Genomic DNA, 23,377 nt, shown 5'->3' on the forward strand with positions numbered 1-23,377 from the left:
GGTGGCTGTGTTCTGTGCAATTGGTGGTGGGTCCTGTACAACTTATTCTGCTCATGAATGCACTGCATGCTGTTCAAAAACCAGTGTTCAAACACTCACCAGTACTTAGCTGGTTACATTGACTTGACTCAAACATCTTAACCAGTCTTTGAACAATTATTGTAAGAACTGAAAAAAATTATTTATCAAATTACTGAGACTTTAAAAAATATAACCAAGTAAATTCATATTCCCATTCATGTGTTAACATATTACAGTCATGTACATACACATTCAAATACATACATATATATATATAGAGAGAGAGAGCGATAAATATATATCCATACATATACACACACCTGTCAATACCTGTGACAAGGTGAAGACCACTACCAGTCCCTGATTTTTTTTTTTTTTTAAGTTAAAATGCCCATCAATAGAACAGAAGTTCAGAGTGTTCAACAACAATCAGAAAACGCCTGAAGGGCACCAATAATAATTATTAACCCTGGCAACTACCATCCTGTACTCCTAACTTCAACCACGTGCCAAGTGTTGGCAACACTGATCCATGATATATATGTAGTCTTTCTTTAAAAGTTATACTCATTGCAAGCATGGTTTTAAACATTAAGGGTCATGTAAGACTGCTACCTGAAGTGTATATTTTTATAAAAAAAAAAAAAAAAAAGCTTTCCATGCAATGCCCCATCAAAGATAAAACTGGCAGCACATGGAATTAAAGATAAAGTACTGAGATGGATGAAAAATTAAAACAGGTCAGAATCAGTTACACTATGTTATGGTCAGCACTGGGCATTCCCAGATAGAACAAGCTAGTGGAATACCTGACAATACGCTGCGTCCTATCAACGAACACAATAAAAAGTATGCCCAAAATCTTAGCAGAAGAAAATGGTGAAAATAACAGTGAATTACAAAGATGTTGAACTGTTCACAGCACTGTCAGAAACCTGGAATCAATGCTCACAGCCATGCTGACAATAAAGGGGACCGTTTCATGAGCACAAGTTGAAGCTTGGAGACCGACAGAAAAATAAGAACGAAAGGTCTGTGGTGTTATGTTTGACTCCCATCCAACACACACCAATCAACAGGCAAACCACATCAGTGGATCAATAAAAGCATGTTTGATTTCTTCGATAAAAACTAAATTTTGCTTGAGAACTCTTTGTCAGACCTGATGTGAAATTTGTGAATTTGGAGTCTGCATCTAAAAAGGCAAGCTGAGAAAGTATGAAGGAGAAACAATCCTGAAGTGTTCTGATATGTCACATGAAGACAGACTGAAAGACTGAGGGGATGAGACATGACTTGAATGGCATTGATATCCATTAACTATTCACACTGACTGTATAAATACTAGAAACACTGAAGGAGACATATCTTCACTGTTGTTTAGAGTTTCTCATAACTGGAATGCAAACCCTAATTGTATTAAACTTGCCCTAAATCAATTTCTTTCAAAAAACTTCTTGATGATAGAGAAGATGCAAAATGCTGATTTCGATCATGAAAATTCAAGTCAGCATTTGAGCCCCATTTACTGTGCAAATTACACCTGTAAACACGTCACCTCTCAGTCAAATGACAAATATTTGAACCCATGAGATCAACACGCATGGACTACAAGACATCAAAAATATTCCCATCTACATCTGATACAATTGTCACACTTAATCAGACTGTTCATTAGACTGAAGTGGCCTCAGGTTGATGTGAAACTGTCAATCCCACACATAGACAATACACAAATCATCAACAACAGTCAGCCTACAGAAGCCAACTCCACTCAAAAACTTCAACTCAACAAGTGAGAAATTCCATCAAAAACCAATGCAAGGCATTCATCCACCCACTGCAACAAATCTCACCACTGGTCCTGGCAGTCTGTAACACTTCTTCAATGTAAATAAAACATACACAATCCTCTCCCTCCATAATTACATTACAGACATGCACAAACAAAATATGAATACCACCACTACTGTTTTTTCCCCCACTGATACAAAAGGTACACACCATAGTCGGGTTTCATAAACAAGCAAATAAATGCTTACTGTCATGAATGCAAACACCAGAAAATCATCAAGTTACAATGTTTTACATGTTAACAACATCATCATCCTGGCAGCCAATGCCAGCTGATACGAGGCACACTGTGTGGACTGGATGCACACTTGACGGATGTGTGCACACAGTTTGGTCAGTGTTGTCTCCAGTGTTGTGACGTTGATGAATTCTGGCCTGTCTTTACAGATCACATAAAAAAAAAAATCTCCACACACCTCTGCCAAAGAGGATTTCCACAGATGTGAACAAAATGTAATACCTTTTCCTGACCCTTTACAGAGCAGACTGATAATTTTCCATTCCAGATATTAAACCAAATGGAAGAAAAAGTGTTTCGCTGCTGATGAAAGACGGGCGCAATAGCCGAGTGGTTAAAGCGTTGGACTTTCAATCTGAGGGTCCGGGGTTCGAATCATGGTAACGGTGCCTGGTGGGTATAGGGTGGACAACATATGTGCAGACCTGCCAGTGCCTGAACCCCCTTCGAGTGTATACGCAAGCAGAACATCAAATACGCACGTTAAAGATCCTGTAATCCATGTCAGCGTTCAGAAGCTGCTGATGAAAGAGCTCAATGGATATCCGGATAGCAATGTTCAATTTCCATCACTTTTTGTTTCCTTGTTTTATAACTGGATTAACCCATTTCACCCTGGGGAGTTCTCAGCCTCAACAGGCTTTCAGGCCACACTGACGTGGACCAAAACTCCCAACAAATATACCGTTTTTCTTCCAGTTTACAAGTGGACACTAAGTTAATACTGTAGAGTTAGTTCCCTTTATATGTGATTTATGCATATGTAGGAACATGAAAACCGTTTTAGTGAGACAAATTTTGAGGCCAGAGCAATGCTCTGCAATGCAATGCTCTTTGTTGAATGATACTGGTCAAGAATCTATCAAAATTCAAAGACCTTTCCAGACACTGAAGGGCAAAAGACAGGTTATAAAGACTTTCCCAGCATTGGAAATGGTTTTCACATTTTTCCAAGACTTTTCCAGATTTCCATGACTGTGCACAAACCCTAGAAAGAAAAAAGAATGCTGTGTTTTTCAACAGTTGTTTCCCCTTTGCATCCCTCTCCTGCCCACAGCTCACTAGACGTACAAACCAACCAGTGTGCATCGCTGTTTCAATCGTCATGACTGGCCATCATTTTCTTTCTTTTTTTTTTAATATGACCTGTCACTGAAATCAATTCAATTTGGTTACCAAGAACTATACAAATTTGATTTAGTTAGCAGAAACTCCTCCATCCATGACTGAACTGCATGCAGACTTATTTTGCTATTTCTAACCAGTCCGACAAAGCAGCAGAAACTAAAACTAAAACTGAAGACGACAATAAAGAGGGCAACACGGAGATTGAGCACATTGCAGAGGACTGTCATCATTCACTTTCCGATCTTCAACGTTCAATTCTAGTCACCAGCTGTGTCACAGATGAAGAGGTCAGCTCAAAACATACGCCTCAGGGTTCCCACAATCCTTCATGGACAGTCATTTTTCACAAGTTCCAGCGTGCACTGCTGCTGGAGAAAAATAAAACAAAATAAAAACTGAAGATCCCTCTGTAACTCTCCAACCAAAACAACTTCCAAGATCGATTGCTGACTGTCTGAAATCTGATGACTGGCTGGCCAGATTCTCCTGGTCTGGATCTCGCCGGAGTGACTCATGATCAAAACCACTCCCCACAAACTTGTGCCAAACATAGCATCCTGAGTACGTGGGAGTGGAGAGTGTCATCAGTAAGCATGTGTTAACGGTGTTAACTGCATATAATCCCTGCTCAAACACATGCATGCTGTCACCGTTGCCAGTTAAAGTGTTTTTTTTCTCCTCCTCTTCTGTCATTCCTGAGGAAGCCAGCATGGATCCAGCTCTAGTACTAGACGATGGGTTTGCCATACAATGGAGTGTGTGTGTGTGTGTGTGTGTGTGTGTGTGTGTGTGTGTGTGTCTGTGTGTGTGTGTGCGTGTTTGTGTGAAGGCTGTTGTGGAAACACACACACAGACATATCTGGTCACAGTCCAGAATAACTCAAGGGAGTTACTTTGGTTGGGGAGTTTCACTATAAAAAAAAAAAAACAAACCCACAAAAAAACAAACAAAAAAAACACATCAATGGATGTCAGAAGCCTGTTTCCCTACGAAAGCATCACAGAAACACTTCATGTCATGTCCAGACAAGCTATATACAGGTTACGTTCCTCAGTAAAATAACACCTCCAACATGACTAAGTACATAACATCAGAACACCTCTCTTCAAGCTCTGTTCATCGGACAGACCCTTCTAGAGTCGACACAACACAGACAGCTATGAGAGCACAGTGTCTTCAATCCCATGCAATGCTGAATTGTTCACGTATACACAACACGCTATTGCACAGTCATACACTGCGAATTCCTGCATCTTCAACCTGTCATTGCTCCATTTGAGAGGGGGAAAAAAAAAATCAGCAGAAAACCTTAACATCAACAAACTGTAAAATGTTGGTTCTTGTCTTGGCGGTCAGTTCTGCAGATGGTCAGTTCTGCAGATGGTCAGACCAACAAACGCAGGATGAGGTTTGTAACTTGTCATTCCCCCCACCCCCCTGTCATCAAGTCATGCCTGTTCTGACACAACTTCCTTTTCCCCACACCTGTCTGACACACCTGACGGTCTGATGATCAGTTAAGACGGAGACAACACCTGGAGTCAATGAGCTGTCAGCACTGAGCTGTGTCATGATGATGATGATGAGCTGTCACTGATGAGCTGTCACGCTGTTTCCATGCTGGACAAGTCTTCATCATCACTCAGGTCCCACACCTGTGACACACAATATCACCTGTATGTAAACTGACTCACAAACAAGGTGATCAAATAACACACACAATATCACCTGTATGTAAACTGACTCACAAACAAGGTGATCAAATAACACACACAATATCACCTGTCTGTAAGCTGACTCACAAACAAGGTGATCAAATAACACACACAATATCACCTGTATGTAAACTGACTCGCAAACAAGGTGATCAAATAACACACACAATATCACCTGTATGTAAACTGACTCACAAACAAGGTGATCAAATAACACACACAATATCACCTGTATGTAAACTGACTCACAAACAAGGTGATCAAATAACGCACACAATATCACCTGTATGTAAACTGACTCACAAACAAGGTGATCAAATAACACACACAATATCACCTGTCTGTAAGCTGACTCACAAACAAGGCAAATAACACACACTGTCCAACTGCCTGTGTATCAACATTCAGGCTAATTATCTCTGTTTACAAATTTAAATTAAATGCATTTAAATCTAAACACAGTAAACACATCACATTCTACTCTGGGGGATAAACTTTCATATACACAATAAAAAAAATAGCATGTTTATAGTCAGATTATACCTGTACAAGAAAATAAAACAGATCAAATATTTATGATAACAATCACAACGCTTGTTAACATGTAAGAGAATAACTGTCCCAACAATGACAAACAAGGGTTCTGTCAAGATACAAAATCAATGTTCTCAGAAACTGAACAGTCAAGCTTTTTTTTAAATTTTTTTTTTTTTTTTTTTTTTTTTTTTTTTTACACCAAGCAGCATTCTCCCAAGAGAGGGGGAAGCTCTTTGGTGAAACTATGTCCCTCTTGGCTGCAATTGAACCAATAAAAAGTCTGCTGTGCATCCGGTTTGTCTGCTCTACAAAAGACGAAAAAAAAAAAAAAAAAAAAATCAGTGACAAAAAGCATGAAAAAATAAAATCACGAGATACCCGTCCACTGTCTGTCAACATCGGTTTTCACGAAAATCATGGATAGTTGGCTGTTGTTCAATTCCTGCGAGATGAACACTGTCAAAGACAGTTCACTGGAGTTACGCTTCACCCACTTTACCACGCCTTCTGTCTGGTCCTTGACCTACTGCCTTATACCACCTCACTCTCTCACCTCCCCCTCTTTTCTAACTACGCAGAAGTACTGCACCCTTACTGTTAGTCATTCTCGCCTGCTCAAAATCGATGTCTGACCGGATAGATTGACTGGACAAAGCATCGAACATTGCTGCCAGTTTCGTCACTGTCGTTATCACCTTCAACTTCAATCCAATCATGAGACAAGGTAGATGTATCATCGTCATTACCCTACATAATCATCTGCACAGCCTGCCAAGATGTGTGTATCATCTGCACAGCCTGCAAAGATGTGTGTATCATCTGCACAGCCTGCCAAGATGTGTGTATCATCTGCACAGCCTGCCAAGATGTGTCTATCTGTTGACTGGGATCACTGTATTATCTGGACAACTTTTTCAAAAAGAGGGGGGTGGGGGGGAAATTTTTATCATACCAGCTATTCGGTTAAATATATCCAGCATGTCAAACTGATGCAAACTGGGCCTGTCAGTTCTTAGTTTACATCAGTTTGACATGGTACAGGACATGACACCATATGTTTTGTATGTGGAAGAAGAGGACCTTCGGAGTCAGAGGATAAAACCCAAAACAACCACACAGGGCACGCTGTGAGTCACCAATATTATTCAGTGAGTCATTCTTGGAGTCAATTATTCGATCAGGGAGTCAATGAGGTAGTCAGGGAGTAATTCATGGAGTCAACTGGTGAGTCAGTCAGTGAGTCAGTCAGTCAGTGAGTCAGTCAGGGAGTCATTCAGTGAGTCAATCAGGGAGTCATTCAGAGTCAAAGTCATCACTAAGTAGTCATTCAGGGAATCATTCAGGTAGTCATTCCAGGAGTCATTCATGGAGCCTGAGTCAAAATGTGAGTCAATCAGTAGTGGAACATCTGGAGAATCATTCAGGGAGTCAGTCAGTCAGTGGGTCAGTCAGGGAGTCAGTCAGTCAGGGAGTCAGTCAGTGGGTCAGTGAGTCAGTCAGTGAGTCGGTCAGTCAGTCAGTCAGGGGGTCAGTCAGTCAGTCAGTGGGTCAGTCAATGGGTCAGTCAGGGAGTCAGTCGGTCAGTCAGGGAGTCAGTCAGTGGGTCAGTCAGTCAGTCGGTCGGTCAGTCAGTCAGGGAGTCAGTCAGTGGGTCGGTCAGGGAGTCAGTCAGTCAGGGAGTCGGTCAGTCAGGGAGTCAGTCAGTCAGGGAGTCAGTCAGTGGGTCAGTCAGGGAGTCAGTGGGTCAGTCAGGGAGTCAGTCAGTCAGTCAGAAAGTCAATGTGTCAGGCATTCAATCAGCGAGTCAGTGAGTCTGGTTAGTCAGTCATTCGGGGAGCCCGAGTCAGTAAGTGAGTGGATAAGAGAGGGAGCGACGAGTGGTGGGAGTCACCTCTGCCTCCATGGTGTCCTGATGCAGCTGCTTGAGGCCGGTCAGCTCCTCCAGGAACATGGGGTCATTGAACGCCTGCAGCAGGAACTGGAACCCCCCCTCTGTGTACCTCTCTGTCACCTGCAATCAGTCATCACCTGTGTACCTCTCTGTCACCTGCACACAGTCATCACCTGTGTACCTCTCTGTCACCTGCAATCAGCCATCACCTGTGTACCTCTCTGTCACCTGCACACAGTCATCACCTGTGTACCTCTCTGTCACCTGCAATCAGTCATCACCTGTGTACCTCTCTGTCACCTACACACAGCCATCACCTGTGTACCTCTCTGTCACCTGCACACAGTCATCACCTGTGTACCTCTCTGTCACCTGCAATCAGTCATCACCTGTGTACCTCTCTGTCACCTGCACACAGTCATCACCTGTGTACCTCTCTGTCACCTGCACACAGTCATCACCTGTGTACCTCTCTGTCACCTGCAATCAGTCATCACCTGTGTACCTCTCTGTCACCTGCAATCAGTCATCACATGTGTACCTCTCTGTCACCTGCAATCAGTCATCACCTGTGTACCTCTCTGTCACCTGCACACAGTCATCACCTGTGTACCTCTCTGTCACCTGCACACAGTCATCACCTGTGTACCTCTCTGTCACCTGCAATCAGTCATCACCTGTGTACCTCTCTGTCACCTGCACACAGTCATCACCTGTGTACCTCTCTGTCACCTGCACACAGTCATCACCTGTGTACCTCTCTGTCACCTGCACACAGTCATCACCTGTGTACCTCTCTGTCACCTGCAATCAGTCATCACCTGTGTACAATATCTACAGGCATGCCAACCCCCAAATGTGCTTTTCAGGAACACCACCATTAGAATCAGGGGCAGGGTATCATTTTCAGGAACATCTCGGCAAACATACAACAGTTGTCTAACAGCCAGAAGCAATGCTTGTAAACATGGAAAAAAATGTTCAAAACGTCGGTGCTTGTCCACATGTGCTCTGGTCTTGCTGAAGTTACTTCGCCAGTGACGGAAATTGAGCGGACTTTCACAAAATGGCTTCAGTAATATTCGGCAGCATTTCCGTTCGATACAGGACACAACTATCAACACTGAACTGGATTCCCCCCCCCCCACCCCTCTCCTTCCTCCCCCCTGTGTGCTTCTCTATCACCTGCACAGAATCATCGTCATCTGTGTACTGCATCAGTCAACATTTCCTCTTCAATGTGTTTGAAACACTATGCCTCAGAATCAATAATGCATGGTGCTTTCAGAGGCGGGGGTGGGGTGGGGGGGAGATTGGGGGAGGGGCGAGGAACCATATACTCTCAAAAACTGTTCAAAATCTGCCGCTTATGAAAGAGGGTCTAGTCAGCAAAGTGCCTGTGTGTGCATGTGTGTGAGCATGCGTGTGTGTGTGTGTGTGTGTGTGAGAGAGAGAGAGAGAGAGAGAATGAGCGAGCGAGTGTGCAAGCATGCACACATGCATTCCCATATTCTCCATCCCTTCCCCAGCCCCCACTCCTGCCCACAAGCCCCCAGCACACAGCAGCACAGCAGTACTCACGGTGGGACTGCAGGCAGTGCACTTGTCGAAGGCCTGACCTGCCGGCAGTATCTGGTGAAACCTGGCCAGAAAGCCTCGGATCTGTCAACACACAACGCTCACTGCACTCAACACAACCACTGCTACATTAACAAAAATATCTATATATCTGGATACCTACCTATCCATCTGTATGTCTACATATACCTCTCTCTCTCTCCCTCTATATATATATTTTTTTTTTTTTCAATTATATTTAACAAATCCTGAGACTTGGTGGCACCACTCCATGAAAATCATTCCACAGGGGCAGATTTACAGGGGTAAATAAACCCCAAAATTTAACTCTCAAATTTTCGCCCATATGGCTTCATCATGAGAGTGGTTTATATATATATATATATATATATATATATATATATATATATATATATATATATATATATATATAATCTTCTTCTTCTTCTGTGTTCGTGGGCTGCAACTCCCACGTTCACTCATATGTACACAAGTGGGCTTTTACGTGTATGACCATTTTTACCCCGCGTTTTTCCATTTTCAGGGGTATATATATATATATCATATTCATAAGTATAACTCTACAGCCAGTCTCTGTTCATTCTCAGTCTCTGGACCTTACAATTGGAATAAGCTCCTTTTCGTCTTGTCAAACCGCTGCACTCAGCTCTCAAGCCAGTCACGTTATCTGCTGTTCTCTTGGGGTGATTTATTGATACTTGTTGAATAAAAAAATTCTCCTCTTTTTTTTTCTCTTTTAATACTCAAAATCCCTCAGCCTGAAGATCAGGGAGAGAGGAGTAATATCAGGACAGAATGTCTGCTGTTGTCTTGAGGAATTCAAAGCACACAGCAAAAGTTCTGGCAAAACAAGGACAGATTATAGTATATATTAAAAAAAAAAAAAATCATACAAAAAAAAAGATGAAAAGGGAAAAGTATGTACCTCTATTACAGCTAAAGTTCAAATTTATATGACTGTACTCAAGCATTTCTCTCTAAATGCCGATGCAAGCATAACAAGTGTAGATTTAAAGCTGGCTGCACTTTATTGATAACCATGCTGTTTTTTTTTCCACAATTCCCAAAGCAGACCTGACTCACCTGATGAGGAACCAGACCCAGGGAGCACTCTGCCTCCTTCGTCAGGTTGTCTTCCTTGGAGCTGGTCTCTGATGGGGCGTCAGGCCTGTCACATCGCACCGCACGGTTACATCACAGTTACATCATCACACCACACTGTGACATCATACCACACTGTGACATCACAGTTACATTATCACACCACACTGTGACATCATCACACCACAATGTGACATCACACTGTGACATCATCACACCACAATGTGACATCACACTGTTACATCATCACAGTATGCTGTGACATCACACTGATACATCATCACATCACACTGTTACATCGTCACACCATGCTGTGACATCACACTGTGACATCATCACACCACACTGTGACATCACACCACACTGTTACACGCCTGAGTCTCATATTCTGACCAAGCTAAACATCCAGTAATCCATGTAAGCATGCCATGATTATGGAAACAAGAGCATACCCAGCATGTACATCCCCCCAAAAACGGAGTGTGGCTGCCTAGATGGCAGGGCAAAAACAGCCATGCACATAGAAGCCAACATGTATCAACGAGTGAACAAGGGCGCTGCAGCCCATTCACACAAAAAAAGGAATAAAACAAGGACCTCTAAAATGTCAGAACAAAGTCCTTAGACCAAAGTTTCATATTCACAATCCCCACCCAGTGGAACTCTTTGCCATCTAAATTCAGACACTCCCAGTCCATTTCCAGCTTCAAAACCAGCCTCAAGACTCATGACTGAAAACTGCCTTTAAGTTTAACTGCTAGTTATGTATGTGTGTATACATACATAAGTACACACTTGTATGTTTGTAAGTATGTATAAATAGGCAGACAGACAGACAGACAGATAAATAGTTTGCAAAGTAAACTGTACTTGGTATGTACTTAAGATACATTCTTTTCATAGTTTGCAATGTTCCTATACATTCATGTCTGGTTGGAATGTATATAAACTATAGTACTTTTGAAGCACTGTTCTGTCCTAATTTGTAATGCTTCTCACTTAGCTGGACCAGCAAGTTTCAATCAATACCCCAATCAGCGAGTCAGGTTTATGTGAAGATCAGGCAGATATGGTGTAGCACATATGGATCTGTCCACACGCTTTGACACCACCTTGAAAATGAAAACTGAAAGATGGTGTTAAGTACTGTCATGTATCCTAACTGAAACTACTGCACTGTAAAGCATTCAGAGCACAATATATTTGTTAAGCCTCTTAACTCTTTCACCACCACTGGCGACTTTTGTCGACATCGAGGGGTCATATTGATAAGACCATTTTTCACACTGTAACAAAGCTTGACAGCTGCAGCCAGTTTCCCCCACCAACAGAACAATAACTAATCTTTGCTCCCTGAACTGACGGGCGCCATAGCCGAATGGTTAAAGCGTTGGACTTTCGATCTGAGGGTCCCGGGTTCGAATCACGGTAACGGCGCCTGGTGGGTGAAGGGTGGAGATTTTTACGATCTCCCAGGTCAACATATGTGCAGACCTGCCAGTGCCTGAACCCCCTTCGTGTGTATACGCAAGCATAAGATCAAATACGCATGTTAAAGATCCTGTAATCCATGTCAGCGTTCGGTGGGTTATGGAAACAAGAACATACCCAGCATGCACACCCCCGAAAGCGGAGTATGGCTGCCTATATGGCGGGGTAAAAACGGTCATACACGTAAAAGCCCACTCGCGTATATACGAGTGAATGTGGGAGTTGAAGCCCACGAACACAGAAGAAGAAGAAGAAGAAGCAGCTCCCTGAACCAGTTTGAAGAGAACAAGTCAATTGTGTTGTTTTGACATGAAAACCGAAGCCTGTGATGTTTCTAAAATATCTGGTGTTGGGGAGCATTTTTCACACAGAAACTTGGTGGTGAGAGAGTTGATAAACTTATAATGAACATCAAATGCCTGTGGCCCAGCCAGGCGGTGAGGACGACGACCCACCCCAGAGGGTGCTGAAGCACAGACACCAACAGCTCCACAGCCAGGGCCCCGGCCATCAGGGACACACCAGGACGCGTCACTGTACACTGCTGGTCCAGGGTTCGATCCTTCATTGACTGACACACACACACAGGAGAATTGGTCAGTGAGTTTGAACAGTCATGTTTTTGAAACGTTGCTAAATATGGAATGCTTCTATATCTGTTGTGTGCACAACTCAATATTCAAACCATAATCCTTTCCCCTACACTGGCTACAGTTTGTGACTTGGTGTGTGCACATGTTCATGTGTGTGTGTGTGTGTGTGCGCACAAGCGCATGCGTGCATGTGTGTACTTCCAACATTTCTCTGTATGTGATCATGTATATATTGTGCTCAAGTTTATCTGCACGTAAAGTAAATGGGTGAGTGTGAAACAGGCTTCTTGAAAGTTATCTAAGAGTCAGACCTTTTTTAATTTCCTTTTTTTTTTTTTTAATGGCACATTTTAAATGATACGTGTTGTCATTCTCATCTTTTAATGACAGAAACAGGGGTACAGTAAATGATACATGTTGTCATAACGACAGAAACAGGGGTACAGTAAATGATACATGATGTCATTGTCATCTTTTAACGACAGAAACAGGGGTACAGTAATGATACATGATGTCATTGTCATCTTTTAACGACAGAAACAGGGGTACAGTAATGATACAGGATGTCACTGTCATCTTTTAACGACAGAAAGAGGGGTACAGTAAATGATACATGATGTCATTCTCATCTTTTAACGACAGAAACAGGGGTACAGTAATGATACAGGATGTCACTGTCATCTTTTAATGACAGAAAGAGGGGTACAGTAAATGATACATGATGTCATTCTCACCTTTTAACGACAGAAACAGGGGTACAGTAATGATACATGTTATTGTCATCTTTTAACGACAGAAACAGGGGTACAGTAATGATACATGATGTCACTGTCATCTTTTAACGACAGAAACAGGGGTACAGTAATGATACATGTCATTGTCATCTTTTAACGACAGAAACAGGGGTACAGTAATGATACATGATGTCACTGTCATCTTTTAACGACAGAAACAGGGGTACAGTAAATGATACATGATGTCATTGTCATCTTTTAACGACAGAAACAGGGGTACAGTAATGATACATGATGTCATTGTCATCTTTTAACGACAGAAACAGGGGTACAGTAAATGATACATGATGTCATTCTCACCTTTTAACGACAGAAACAGGGGTACAGTAAATGATACATGATGTCATTCTCACCTTTTAACGACAGAAACAGGGGTACAGTAATGATACATGTTGTCATTGTCATCTTTTAACGACAGAAACAGGGGTACAGTAATGATACATGTCATTGTCATCTTTTAACGACAGAAACAGGGGTACAGTAAATGTATGGACAGGGATCAGAAAACAACAAAGCACACTGGATGACGTGTCCAGCTTCAGAATGCTCTCTCTCTTTTAACTGCTTTTGTTTCAACTGACTGTGAACTCAGAAACTCATCCAGACACAGGCTGTGGAAAACAACTCAAAGCTACTGTGTCAACTCTCAGACTCACGTGCCACTAAACATGTCCAGTGTTTAAACCACAGTCACCGGCACTATGACAACAAAAATGTCCCCTTTCTGACAGATCACCGGCCGATTCCCTCAAAGAACACAAGCTGAACACTCACAGCATGGTACTGTATTGCATTACTGTTTGCCATGACAAATTTCTCTGTGTGAAATTCATAATCTCTCTCCACAGGGCGAACGCATCATCACAGTGCAGCCCCATCTTTTTTTTCTTTCATCTGCAAATGTATTTGTTTAACTATCAAAGTGGATTTTTCAACAGATTTTGGCCAGGGACAACCCGTTTCGTGTCATGGAATCTTTTACATACATATTGCACACGTGACGTCAGTTTATCAACAATGCTTCCAAATCCCCGCAGACTCCATTACACACACCTCTGCAGCATTCACAGATTCTAAAATTTTAAGTCCTGAAAAATGACAGCCAATTTTTTTTTTTTTTTTTTACCACACACCTTCAAACATCAAATACACCAAAGTATACCCCCACCCCCTTCCAACCACCCCCCAGACACAACTCACATTTCCGGGAGCGACGACGTCATTGCAGAAGTAGCACCCCAGCTGGCTGCCAGGAATGCCTTCAGACACAGGGAAGGACTTCTTGTCTCCCCCCGCTCCCTTAGTGGACTGGTCCGACTTGACCCCGTGTCGCAGGACCAGGAAGGTGTCAAAACCGAGGGCTGCATTGATGACGATCTGGTGCCAGAGAAGAAAAACACTACTCTTTTGCTTTATAACCATGATAAAATATGAAGACACTGATCCACTACCAAATCTTTCAATTCAAATGTTAGAACAAATTTGTTAACTATCACAAAATATCAGACCCTGTTCCACTATAAAATATTTCAAATCTAATCTTGATGAAGCGTATTTGTTCAAACAATATTTTCAACAACATATCTTTCTCCCCACCTCTCCCTTCCCCCCCCCCCCCCCCCCCCCCCCCCCACCCCATGACAGTCTTTCTGCTTATGTGTGCATCAGCGTACAAGTTAGAAAGTAAGGGGTTGGGTGGGAGAGGTATGTTCTGAGTGATATTGTTTTTAAAATAGTAAATATAGCGAGTTTGTATGAACACACAATCCTGTATATCATTCATACCATACATACTGATAAATATGCTTTGAGCCGCATGTAAGTGCCGTATAAATGCTCATTATTATCATCATTATCATTTGTTAAATTCTTTTCATGTTCTCTGCATATTATGTATTTTCTAAGTACTCACAGGCAGGAAAATTACTCACGCATGCTCAGGTCTGTACACACGCTGACCTGTGAGTTTGTTGAAAAAAGTATTCACCTTGCATGTATCAGGATTTAAACTACACCAGACCACTGGGAAGGAAGTCCCACAAGCCACAGTCACTACACCCATCATCTACACTGCAGTCAAAGGGAACTGACTGAAGCAAACACAAATACAAAAACTAACACAAACACACCAGAGACACACACATAACCAATCCACAAGCATGCACAATCCGGCACAGCTGCTGCGCAATATCAAACACACAACTACCACTCCCGATACCCCTCTATATCACACACACACACACACACTCATACACACACACACACACCCAACACACCTTCCTCTTGGCAGCGGCGATGACAGTCGGCAGCCAGCGACTTTCCCGTGTGTCCATCAGGAGAAAGATGGCGTCGTGCTGTTCTATCAGCTCTTCCAGCCTTCGTACATCACCCTCCACCTGTTTTTCTATACCCGCTGCAAAAACATCACACACATTTTGTGGGTGTGATGTAAGAAACAATTAACACACCTATTTCTCTATACTGTCCAGAAAAACGTCACACACATTTTGTAGGTGTGATACATAAAACACTCAAGGATACACCTGCTTCTCTATGCCTGCTGGAAAAACGTAACACACCTACCAGTCACACACACACACACAAGCACGCACGCACACACACACATGCACGCACGCACACACACACACACACACACAGAGCAAGTATGATACAAGGAACACATGATAAACAAAAAATGTATGGCAGTATGTAAACTATGATTGTTATTTGTAAATTAAATTGTTATTTCTGATTTGTGTATTGTCTGTCAGAAAAAATGGAATGTAGAATGGGAAACCCAGAGTGGTATGAGGTAATGTGCAACTTTCAGATTGAAAAACTTACATGGCCGTACATGCAGGTGTTATGGGAAATGAGCGAGCTGACAGACTTGCTGGTAATGCAACAACGAGCGGCCTACATCTAGGAAAATCGGATATCCTCAGAAAAGTCAAAGAATACCAAAAACAGGTACAAGGCCATCACACCATCGATCGCCTCAAAGAAATAAAGGTAGAGAGAGGGAGTGGCCTAAGTCTGGCATGAAAGGTAGAGCACGTCTGTGTGTGTGTATGTGTATGCGCGAGTGTGTAAGTGTGCATATGGCAGTAGAGCTCTGTGTGTGTGTGTGTGTGTGTTTGTGTGTGTGTGTGTGTGTGTGTAGAGGATGAAGTGTGTGTGTAAGCATGTCTGTACTGTGAGAGCAACAGAATATTGGATTGTGCAGGCGTGCATATATATATTTGTATGTGTGTGTGTTTGGGAGGCGGGTGTGTGTGTGTGTGTGTGTGTGTGTGTGTGTGTGTGTGTGTGTGTGTGTGTTGGGGGGGGGGGGGGAATCTCATGTACGTTTGTGTATTTGTTTGTGCTTTAATATCTGTGAAACTGCATGTTTGTTGCATATCTGCTATGCGTGTGTGTGTGTGTGTGTGTGTGTGTGTGTGTGTGTGTTGTCTGTATGTTTTACATTTATTTGCTTATTTATTATCATTATTGTCATTTTATTTTACTTTAATTTATTTATTATTAGTAGTAGTTGTAGATTTTTTTTTTTTCACATTTAGATATTCATTTACTTCTTTATTTCTTTAATTTATTTTTTCTTCTTTTTTTCCTTCTTTTTTTTTTTCTCAAGGCCTGACTAAGCACATTGGGTTACGATGCTGGTCAGCCATCTGCTTGGCAGATGTGGTGAAGCGTATATGGATTTGTCCGAACGCAGTGACGCCTCCTTGAGCTACTGAAACTGATACTGTCAAAAATTTACATCTTTCTTCAGAAATACTTTTTATAGTGTCTGTAAAACAGTTCATTACTTTTAACGCTGCAAAGCATTAACCCAAGCACTGTTAAAAGGCCTCTCAACAACACTAGACAAAAAAAAAAGCAGGGCAGTAAAACACACCGTTAGTGAACACAAACTGCACTCACGTACTCGCTCATGACATGCGTTATCAGTCAGAGACACAGATCACATACATCACACTCACTCACAACAAACACTGTTTTGGGTAGGTATGCCTAACTGCGAATGATACAGCCGAAGCGACCAGCTGAATGTGTATACTGTAAAGATCAAAAAAGTCAAACGTAGTTCTTTTGATTCTGAAGGCTTTCTCGGACTGTTTGCACCAGCACAAGTTCATCTACTCATTCTTTTCAACATTTTGTCGACGTTTGAAATAGCAGGGGTGCCTGAGGGTAAATGCGAACAGGCAAGTCTTATTGCGAACGATGGCTTTGGGTACATGTAGACAATTAAAACAGAAACAGGTCTTTAACTCAGACATATTACTGGAACATTGCACCAGACTGTTGTTTTGTTGGCTGTGATCACACATACACACAGACAGACATTTAAATACACACGTCCCACACTGCACACAAATAGACATTTAAATACACACGCCCCACACCGCACACAAATAGACAGACATTTAAATACACACGCCCCACACCGCACACAAACACATCCCTTTGAGAGTGCTCAGAAACTGTGCAGCACCGTTCACAAATAGACTCACATCAAAATATCCTATGGTCTAATTGCAAACGACACTTTTGGAAATTCCTGTCAAAACTAATGTTCTGATCTGTCACCGATATGCTTTCTTAAATTCTCCCAACACTGGTAATGGGCATTCAACATATCCAATCAGATCAACTATTCTAAACTGTGTCAAAGTCCTACAACTTGCTTCCCTTAATTCTAGGATTTTGAGAGCCTATTTGTAACTTTGGTCGGCAGTGGTGCACGAAGAGAAAAAAAGAGAGCAGAAACAGCCAAAAATATCTGATGTTTGGCTGGTTCGTGGATATGGATATTCATCATGGTATCAAAAAAAGGTCAAAGCAGACGTTAAATTGTGAAGTGCAACTGTTACAAACTCTCTGAAGTGGGGCGGAAAACAAATCGTTTGTAATTACACGCTGTTCGCAATAACCCATACCTACCCAAATACATTGTCTGCTGATGACACTGTCACAAATGCTGCCAGTGCTTGGTAACTGAACATAGTACACAAAGAGTTCACACACTATCTGCATGTGAGTGTATTGCAGAGAGAAACGATCGGCTTCAGTTCACACTGCTCTGAGTTGGGCAACCAAGACAAACAGGAAATATCTACAGCAGTCCACTGTCATTTTGTTGTTGTTGTTATTACTGTCATCAACATCGCTAACAATTCTCATGACCAAGACAATTCTAAATCATGTAATCATTCCTTTCCTACCTGATACAGAATGTCCAGGCATTGGTATTGACAGGACAATTCCTTCCGACACCTAAACACACACACACAACACACATACACACACACACACACAACCATTTAGAGTACAGCAATCCAAGCCAAAATATAAGGAAATTAAAGCATTATAACAATGAACTAATCAGCACACACGGGGGACTTGATATAAAAATAGTTTCAACTCATAATGAAAATACACAACAACTGCAGACATCTATGCAAAGTGAGAAATCAATCAGCACTAACTAAATCACCACACTGGATTCAACAATTTTATTCAAAGCATAATTTTAAAAAATTTTTTTAAAAACTAAATCCTCACCGCACCAGGTAAGTTCTTCAGAACGTTAAATCCTCACAACGCCAGAAAATATGTTCTCCAGAGCATTACTAAATCCTCACCAGAAACATTTTCTACAGAGAATTAAAAAAAAACCCTAACTAAATCCTCACCACACCAGAAAGATTTTCTTCAACGCATAACAAAAAAGTTTTTGTTTTTAATATCTTAAAAATCCTCACCACGCCAGGAAACATTTTCTTCAGAGTATAAAAAAACCAACAACAGGCTAACTAAATCCCCAACATCCAGGAGATTTTCTTACAGCATTAAAAACAAAATCCTCGCCACATCAGTAAAGATTTTCTTCACAGCATTAAAAACAAAATCCTCACCACATCAGTAAAGATTTTCTTCACAGCATTAAAAACAAAATCCTCACCACATCAGTAAAGATTTTCTTCACAGCATTAAAAACAAAATCCTCGCCACATCAGTAAAGATTTTCTTCACAGCATTAAAAACAAAATCCTCGCCACATCAGTAAAGATTTTCTTCACAGCATTAAAAACAAAATCCTCGCCACATCAGTCAAGATTTTCTTCACAGCATTAAAAACAAAATCCTCGCCACATCAGTAAAGATTTTCTTCACAGCATTAAAAACAAAATCCTCGCCACATCAGTAAAGATTTTCTTCAGAGCATTAAAAACAAAATCCTCGCCACATCAGTAAAGATTTTCTTCAGAGCATTAAAAACAAAATCCTCACCACATCAGTAAAGATTTTCTTCACAGCATTAAAAACAAAATCCTCACCACATCAGTAAAGATTTTCTTCAGAGCATTAAAAACAAAATCCTCACCACACCAGGAAATATTTTCTTTGCAGACATTAAAAACAAAACCCTAACAAAATCCTGACTGTAGTAAAAAGGAAATTTTCTATCTAAAATTACGTTTAAATAACATACTTACCGTCACCCAACTAGTGCAGACTCCGGCAGGGGTCTGACATTCCTGTCCTGTGCAAACTACTATCCGCCTATGCGGAGAAAATGAGAGAACTACGGCCGATAACCTCCCGGAAGTAGGTAACGTCCCCTTTGTCCCCCTGGTTATCGTTTTCTATCTAAAATTATGTTTAAGAAACATACTTACCGTGACCCAACTAGTGCAGACTCCGGCAGGGGTCTGACATTCCTGTCCTGTGCGAACTACTACCCGCCTATGCGTAGAAAACGAAAGTAGCTACGGCCGATAACCTCCCGGAAGTAGGTAACCTCCCCTTTGCCACAACAACGAAAAGTGCTCACCACGCCAGGGAAGATTTTCTTCAGAGCCTCAGCAGCTGCCTGTGCCTTGGGCTTCCCTCCGTCCAGACAGTCGTCAAAGGTGAAGAGAGACTGCCGCACGGGGTTGGAGTACGACACAGTCGAGTTGTCCAAGAACGTGATGTGGCGCACACCCCAACTCTGAAGGTCACACACAATGAAAACAATCACCCTGGGGATAATTCTTTGGAAAGCTCGAGTTTATGTGTGTGTGGGGGGGGGTGTGGAGGGTGGAGGAGCATGTGTGCATATGTACATGTGTGTGTGTATGTATGTGTAACTTTGTGTGTGTGTGTTCGTGTATGTGTGAGTGTGTGTGTGTGTGTGTGTGTTTGTGTGTGTTCGTGTGTGTATCTGTGTTTGTGTGTGTCTGTGTATGTGATTGTGTGTATGTGTTCATCTGTGTGTGTGTGTGTGCATGAGATGGGGCACATGTGTGTGTGTGTGTGTGTGTGTGTGTGTGTGTGTGTGTGTGTGTGCGAGTCTGAGTGTGTGTGCGCATCAGATGGGGCACAGTGTGTGTGTGTGTGTGTGTGTGTGTGTGTGAGAGAGAGAGACTGAGTGTATGTGACAGTGTGTGTGCGTGTGTGTGTTTGGGACACATCCGATTCGATCAGGACAGCCAAGTTTGCGTAAATGTGTGAGTGTGAGTGGGTGTGAATGTGAGTGTGTATTTGTGGGTGTGTGTGTGTATTTGTGAGTGTATGAGTGTGTGCATATATGTGTGAGTGTGGAGAGGGTATGCATATAAACGGGTGCGTGTATTTGTGTGTGTGCATACACCTGTGAGTGTGAGTGAGTGTGTGTGAGCCCCTACCGCTCCCCTCCCCCACCCCTCCCCCCTACAGACCAGCAGGTTGCGAGCCACGTTGCAGCCCAGGGTACCGGCGCCCAGCAGCAGACACCTGGTGGCCGCGATCCTGTCCAGGCACAGGTCCGGCAACAGGCGCCATCGCATCAGCTTCAGGTTCAAATCCACCGCCGACTCTGCCAGCCTGGGGAACACATACACACACACACACACACACATGTACACACACACACGCACACACACACACACGCACATACACATACACACACACACACACACACCACCATGAGGTTCATCACAGATCGGTGAAACAGAATCATCAAAGAGTGGAAGGGAAAAAAGTGTAGCAAAAAAAAAAAAAAAAACCAAACAAAAACAGTGAAAGAGAAATGGAAATGACAGAAGAGAGATAAAGAGAGCGATGGGACGGAAGGGGGGGTTTCAGCTCAGTTCACTTATTCAAGGAGGCATCACTGCATTTGGACAAATCCATATACGCTACACCACATCTGGGGGACCAAATGAGACTGGACACATACAGACAAGGCTGGCATGATCTCATCTTGACAGGACAGTCAAAGAAAAAAATAACAGCTGAGTATGCACAGACACAGTCCACAAGTTCAGAACAAATATTTATTTTCAAATATCAAAATCATTGCACGCACACTTATTGAGATTTGCAGGTGCTGTCCACAAGCACTGTCTTTATCATCATCATCATCTTCGTTCATGGACTACAACTCTCACATTCACTCTTATGTACACGAGTAGGCTTTACATGTATGACTGTTTTTTACCCCACCATGTATGCAGCCATACTCCATTTTCAGAGGTGTGCATGCTGGGTATGTTCTTGTTTCCATAACCCACCAAACACTGACATGGATTAAAGGATCTTTAACGAGCGTATCTGATCTTCTGCTTGTGTGTACACACATGAAGGGGGTTCAGGCACTAGCAAGTCTGCACATATGTTGACCTGGGAGAACAGAAAATCTCCACCCTTCACCCACCAGGCACCATTACCAAGACTCAAACCCGGGACCCTCTGTTGAAAGTCCAAAGCTTTAACCACTCGGCTATTGCACCTGTTAAAGTCTTTATAAAGCTAAGGGTTAGGATTTTGTATGAACAACTCTGATTCGATTTCTCTATTTCTTGCTGTTGCTGAGAAAACGTCAGTGTTAAAAATTTACAATGGATACCCCCACCCACACAGATAGACAGCGACAACAGGGTTCATATACTCTTACTGTGTGACACACACGAGTGTCACAAAATGAACAAATACCTTGTAGGATCCATGGAGGCACTGAGATCCACCATGCGTGCTCCCATCTTCTGTCTTTCATTTCGTTCCCAGCCCAACACCTTCGGGGTTTCTGCACACGCACGCACGCACGCACGCACGCACGCACGCATATGCGCACACACACACACACACATATACACATACACGCACGCACACACACACACACAGACACACACACACACAAACATGACAGACACACAGACACACACACACAAAGAGTGGTAATGGTAGTGGAATGAAAGAACTGTATCACAGAACTGATCATTTGTTTTTAACACACACACACAATCCAAAACGATGCAAATGAACAGAAACGATAAAACATCTCTGGTGCTCACGAGCACACACTACACACTCCAGCTATGCAACAAATACCGCATCGGACTATTTTCACCTGTCAGACTTATCACCAATATTCTGAGTGAGATTCACAAACCTACAACCCATTAAAGCATTCTTGCCAAACGACCACCAACTGTGAACTAACAGAAATCACAGTAACACGACACTAATCTCTGAGTAATACTCTGCTTCGAAACAAAACCTCCAAACCTGGCACAAACATTTTTAGGAGCTTTCTTGCACGTAAAGCCACAAACCTCACCTGCTGCCACAATTTAGTTAACTTATTCTCTAGACGAAAAGATCTCAAACAAATTGAAAGAAAGCAAACCTCCTCCTCCTCTTCTTCGTTCGTGGGCTGCAACCCCCACGTTCACTCGTATGCACACGAATGGGCTTTTACGTGTATGACCGTTTTTACCCCGCCATGTAGGCAGCCATACTCCGCTTTCGGGGGTGTGTGTGCTGGGTATGTTCTTGTTTCCATAACCCACCGAACGCTTACATGGATTACAGGATCTTTAACGTGCGTATTTGATCTTCTGCTTGCATATACACACGAAGGGGGTTCAGGCACTAGCAGGTCTGCACATGTGTTGACCTGGGAGATCGTAAAAATCTCCACCCTTTACCCATCAAGCGCCGTCACCGTGATTCGAACCCGGGACCCTCAGATTGAAAGTCCAACGCTTTAACCACTCGGCTACTGCGCCCGCCGAAAGCACACCGATCATTCCCACTCCTCGCTGGGAAAGAAAAAGAAAAAAAAAGAATTTTCCACACAGAAAATGCCCATTAAAAACGCAATAACAAATCATCAACACCACACAACGTCCAAACACTCACCCTCAACATCAGCCAGCGAGGAAAGCTTCACAGAGAGAACCAAGCTGTGGGTCACCTCCCTTTGACCTTGGCGACTGCGATCACGTAGACACATCACTTCCAGGTCTGCCAGTTGGGAGCCACTGGACAGTCAGGGGTAAACACACTGGTTGACAACTACACTTCACACAATGTGCAAGACCTACTGGAATAAATGTAGCATAAAAGACAGCGATCACAATGTATGATTCTTCTC

General features: G+C 42.6%; 1 protein-coding gene across 1 annotated transcript in view; it reads right to left on the minus strand.

The window, feature by feature from the left end:
• Positions 1-648: 648 nt before the first annotated feature.
• The window catches only part of LOC143299703 (ubiquitin-like modifier-activating enzyme ATG7), a 32,242-nt gene continuing 9,513 nt past the window's right edge, over positions 649-23,377 (minus strand). Inside the window, exons 8-19 of the mRNA XM_076613067.1 lie at positions 23,143-23,264; positions 21,934-22,024; positions 20,679-20,823; positions 19,811-19,969; positions 18,198-18,249; positions 15,240-15,376; positions 14,164-14,340; positions 12,032-12,147; positions 10,068-10,152; positions 8,967-9,047; positions 7,386-7,505; positions 649-4,897 (exon numbers count right to left, since the gene is read on the minus strand). Coding sequence (XP_076469182.1) covers positions 4,847-4,897; positions 7,386-7,505; positions 8,967-9,047; positions 10,068-10,152; positions 12,032-12,147; positions 14,164-14,340; positions 15,240-15,376; positions 18,198-18,249; positions 19,811-19,969; positions 20,679-20,823; positions 21,934-22,024; positions 23,143-23,264 — 1,336 coding nt within the window. The 3' untranslated portion in view covers positions 649-4,846. The remainder of the gene's footprint in view (positions 4,898-7,385; positions 7,506-8,966; positions 9,048-10,067; positions 10,153-12,031; positions 12,148-14,163; positions 14,341-15,239; positions 15,377-18,197; positions 18,250-19,810; positions 19,970-20,678; positions 20,824-21,933; positions 22,025-23,142; positions 23,265-23,377) is intronic.

Source organism: Babylonia areolata, chromosome 25 (assembly GCF_041734735.1).
Source record: "Babylonia areolata isolate BAREFJ2019XMU chromosome 25, ASM4173473v1, whole genome shotgun sequence".
In the NCBI taxonomy this organism is placed as follows: domain Eukaryota; kingdom Metazoa; phylum Mollusca; class Gastropoda; order Neogastropoda; family Buccinidae; genus Babylonia; species Babylonia areolata.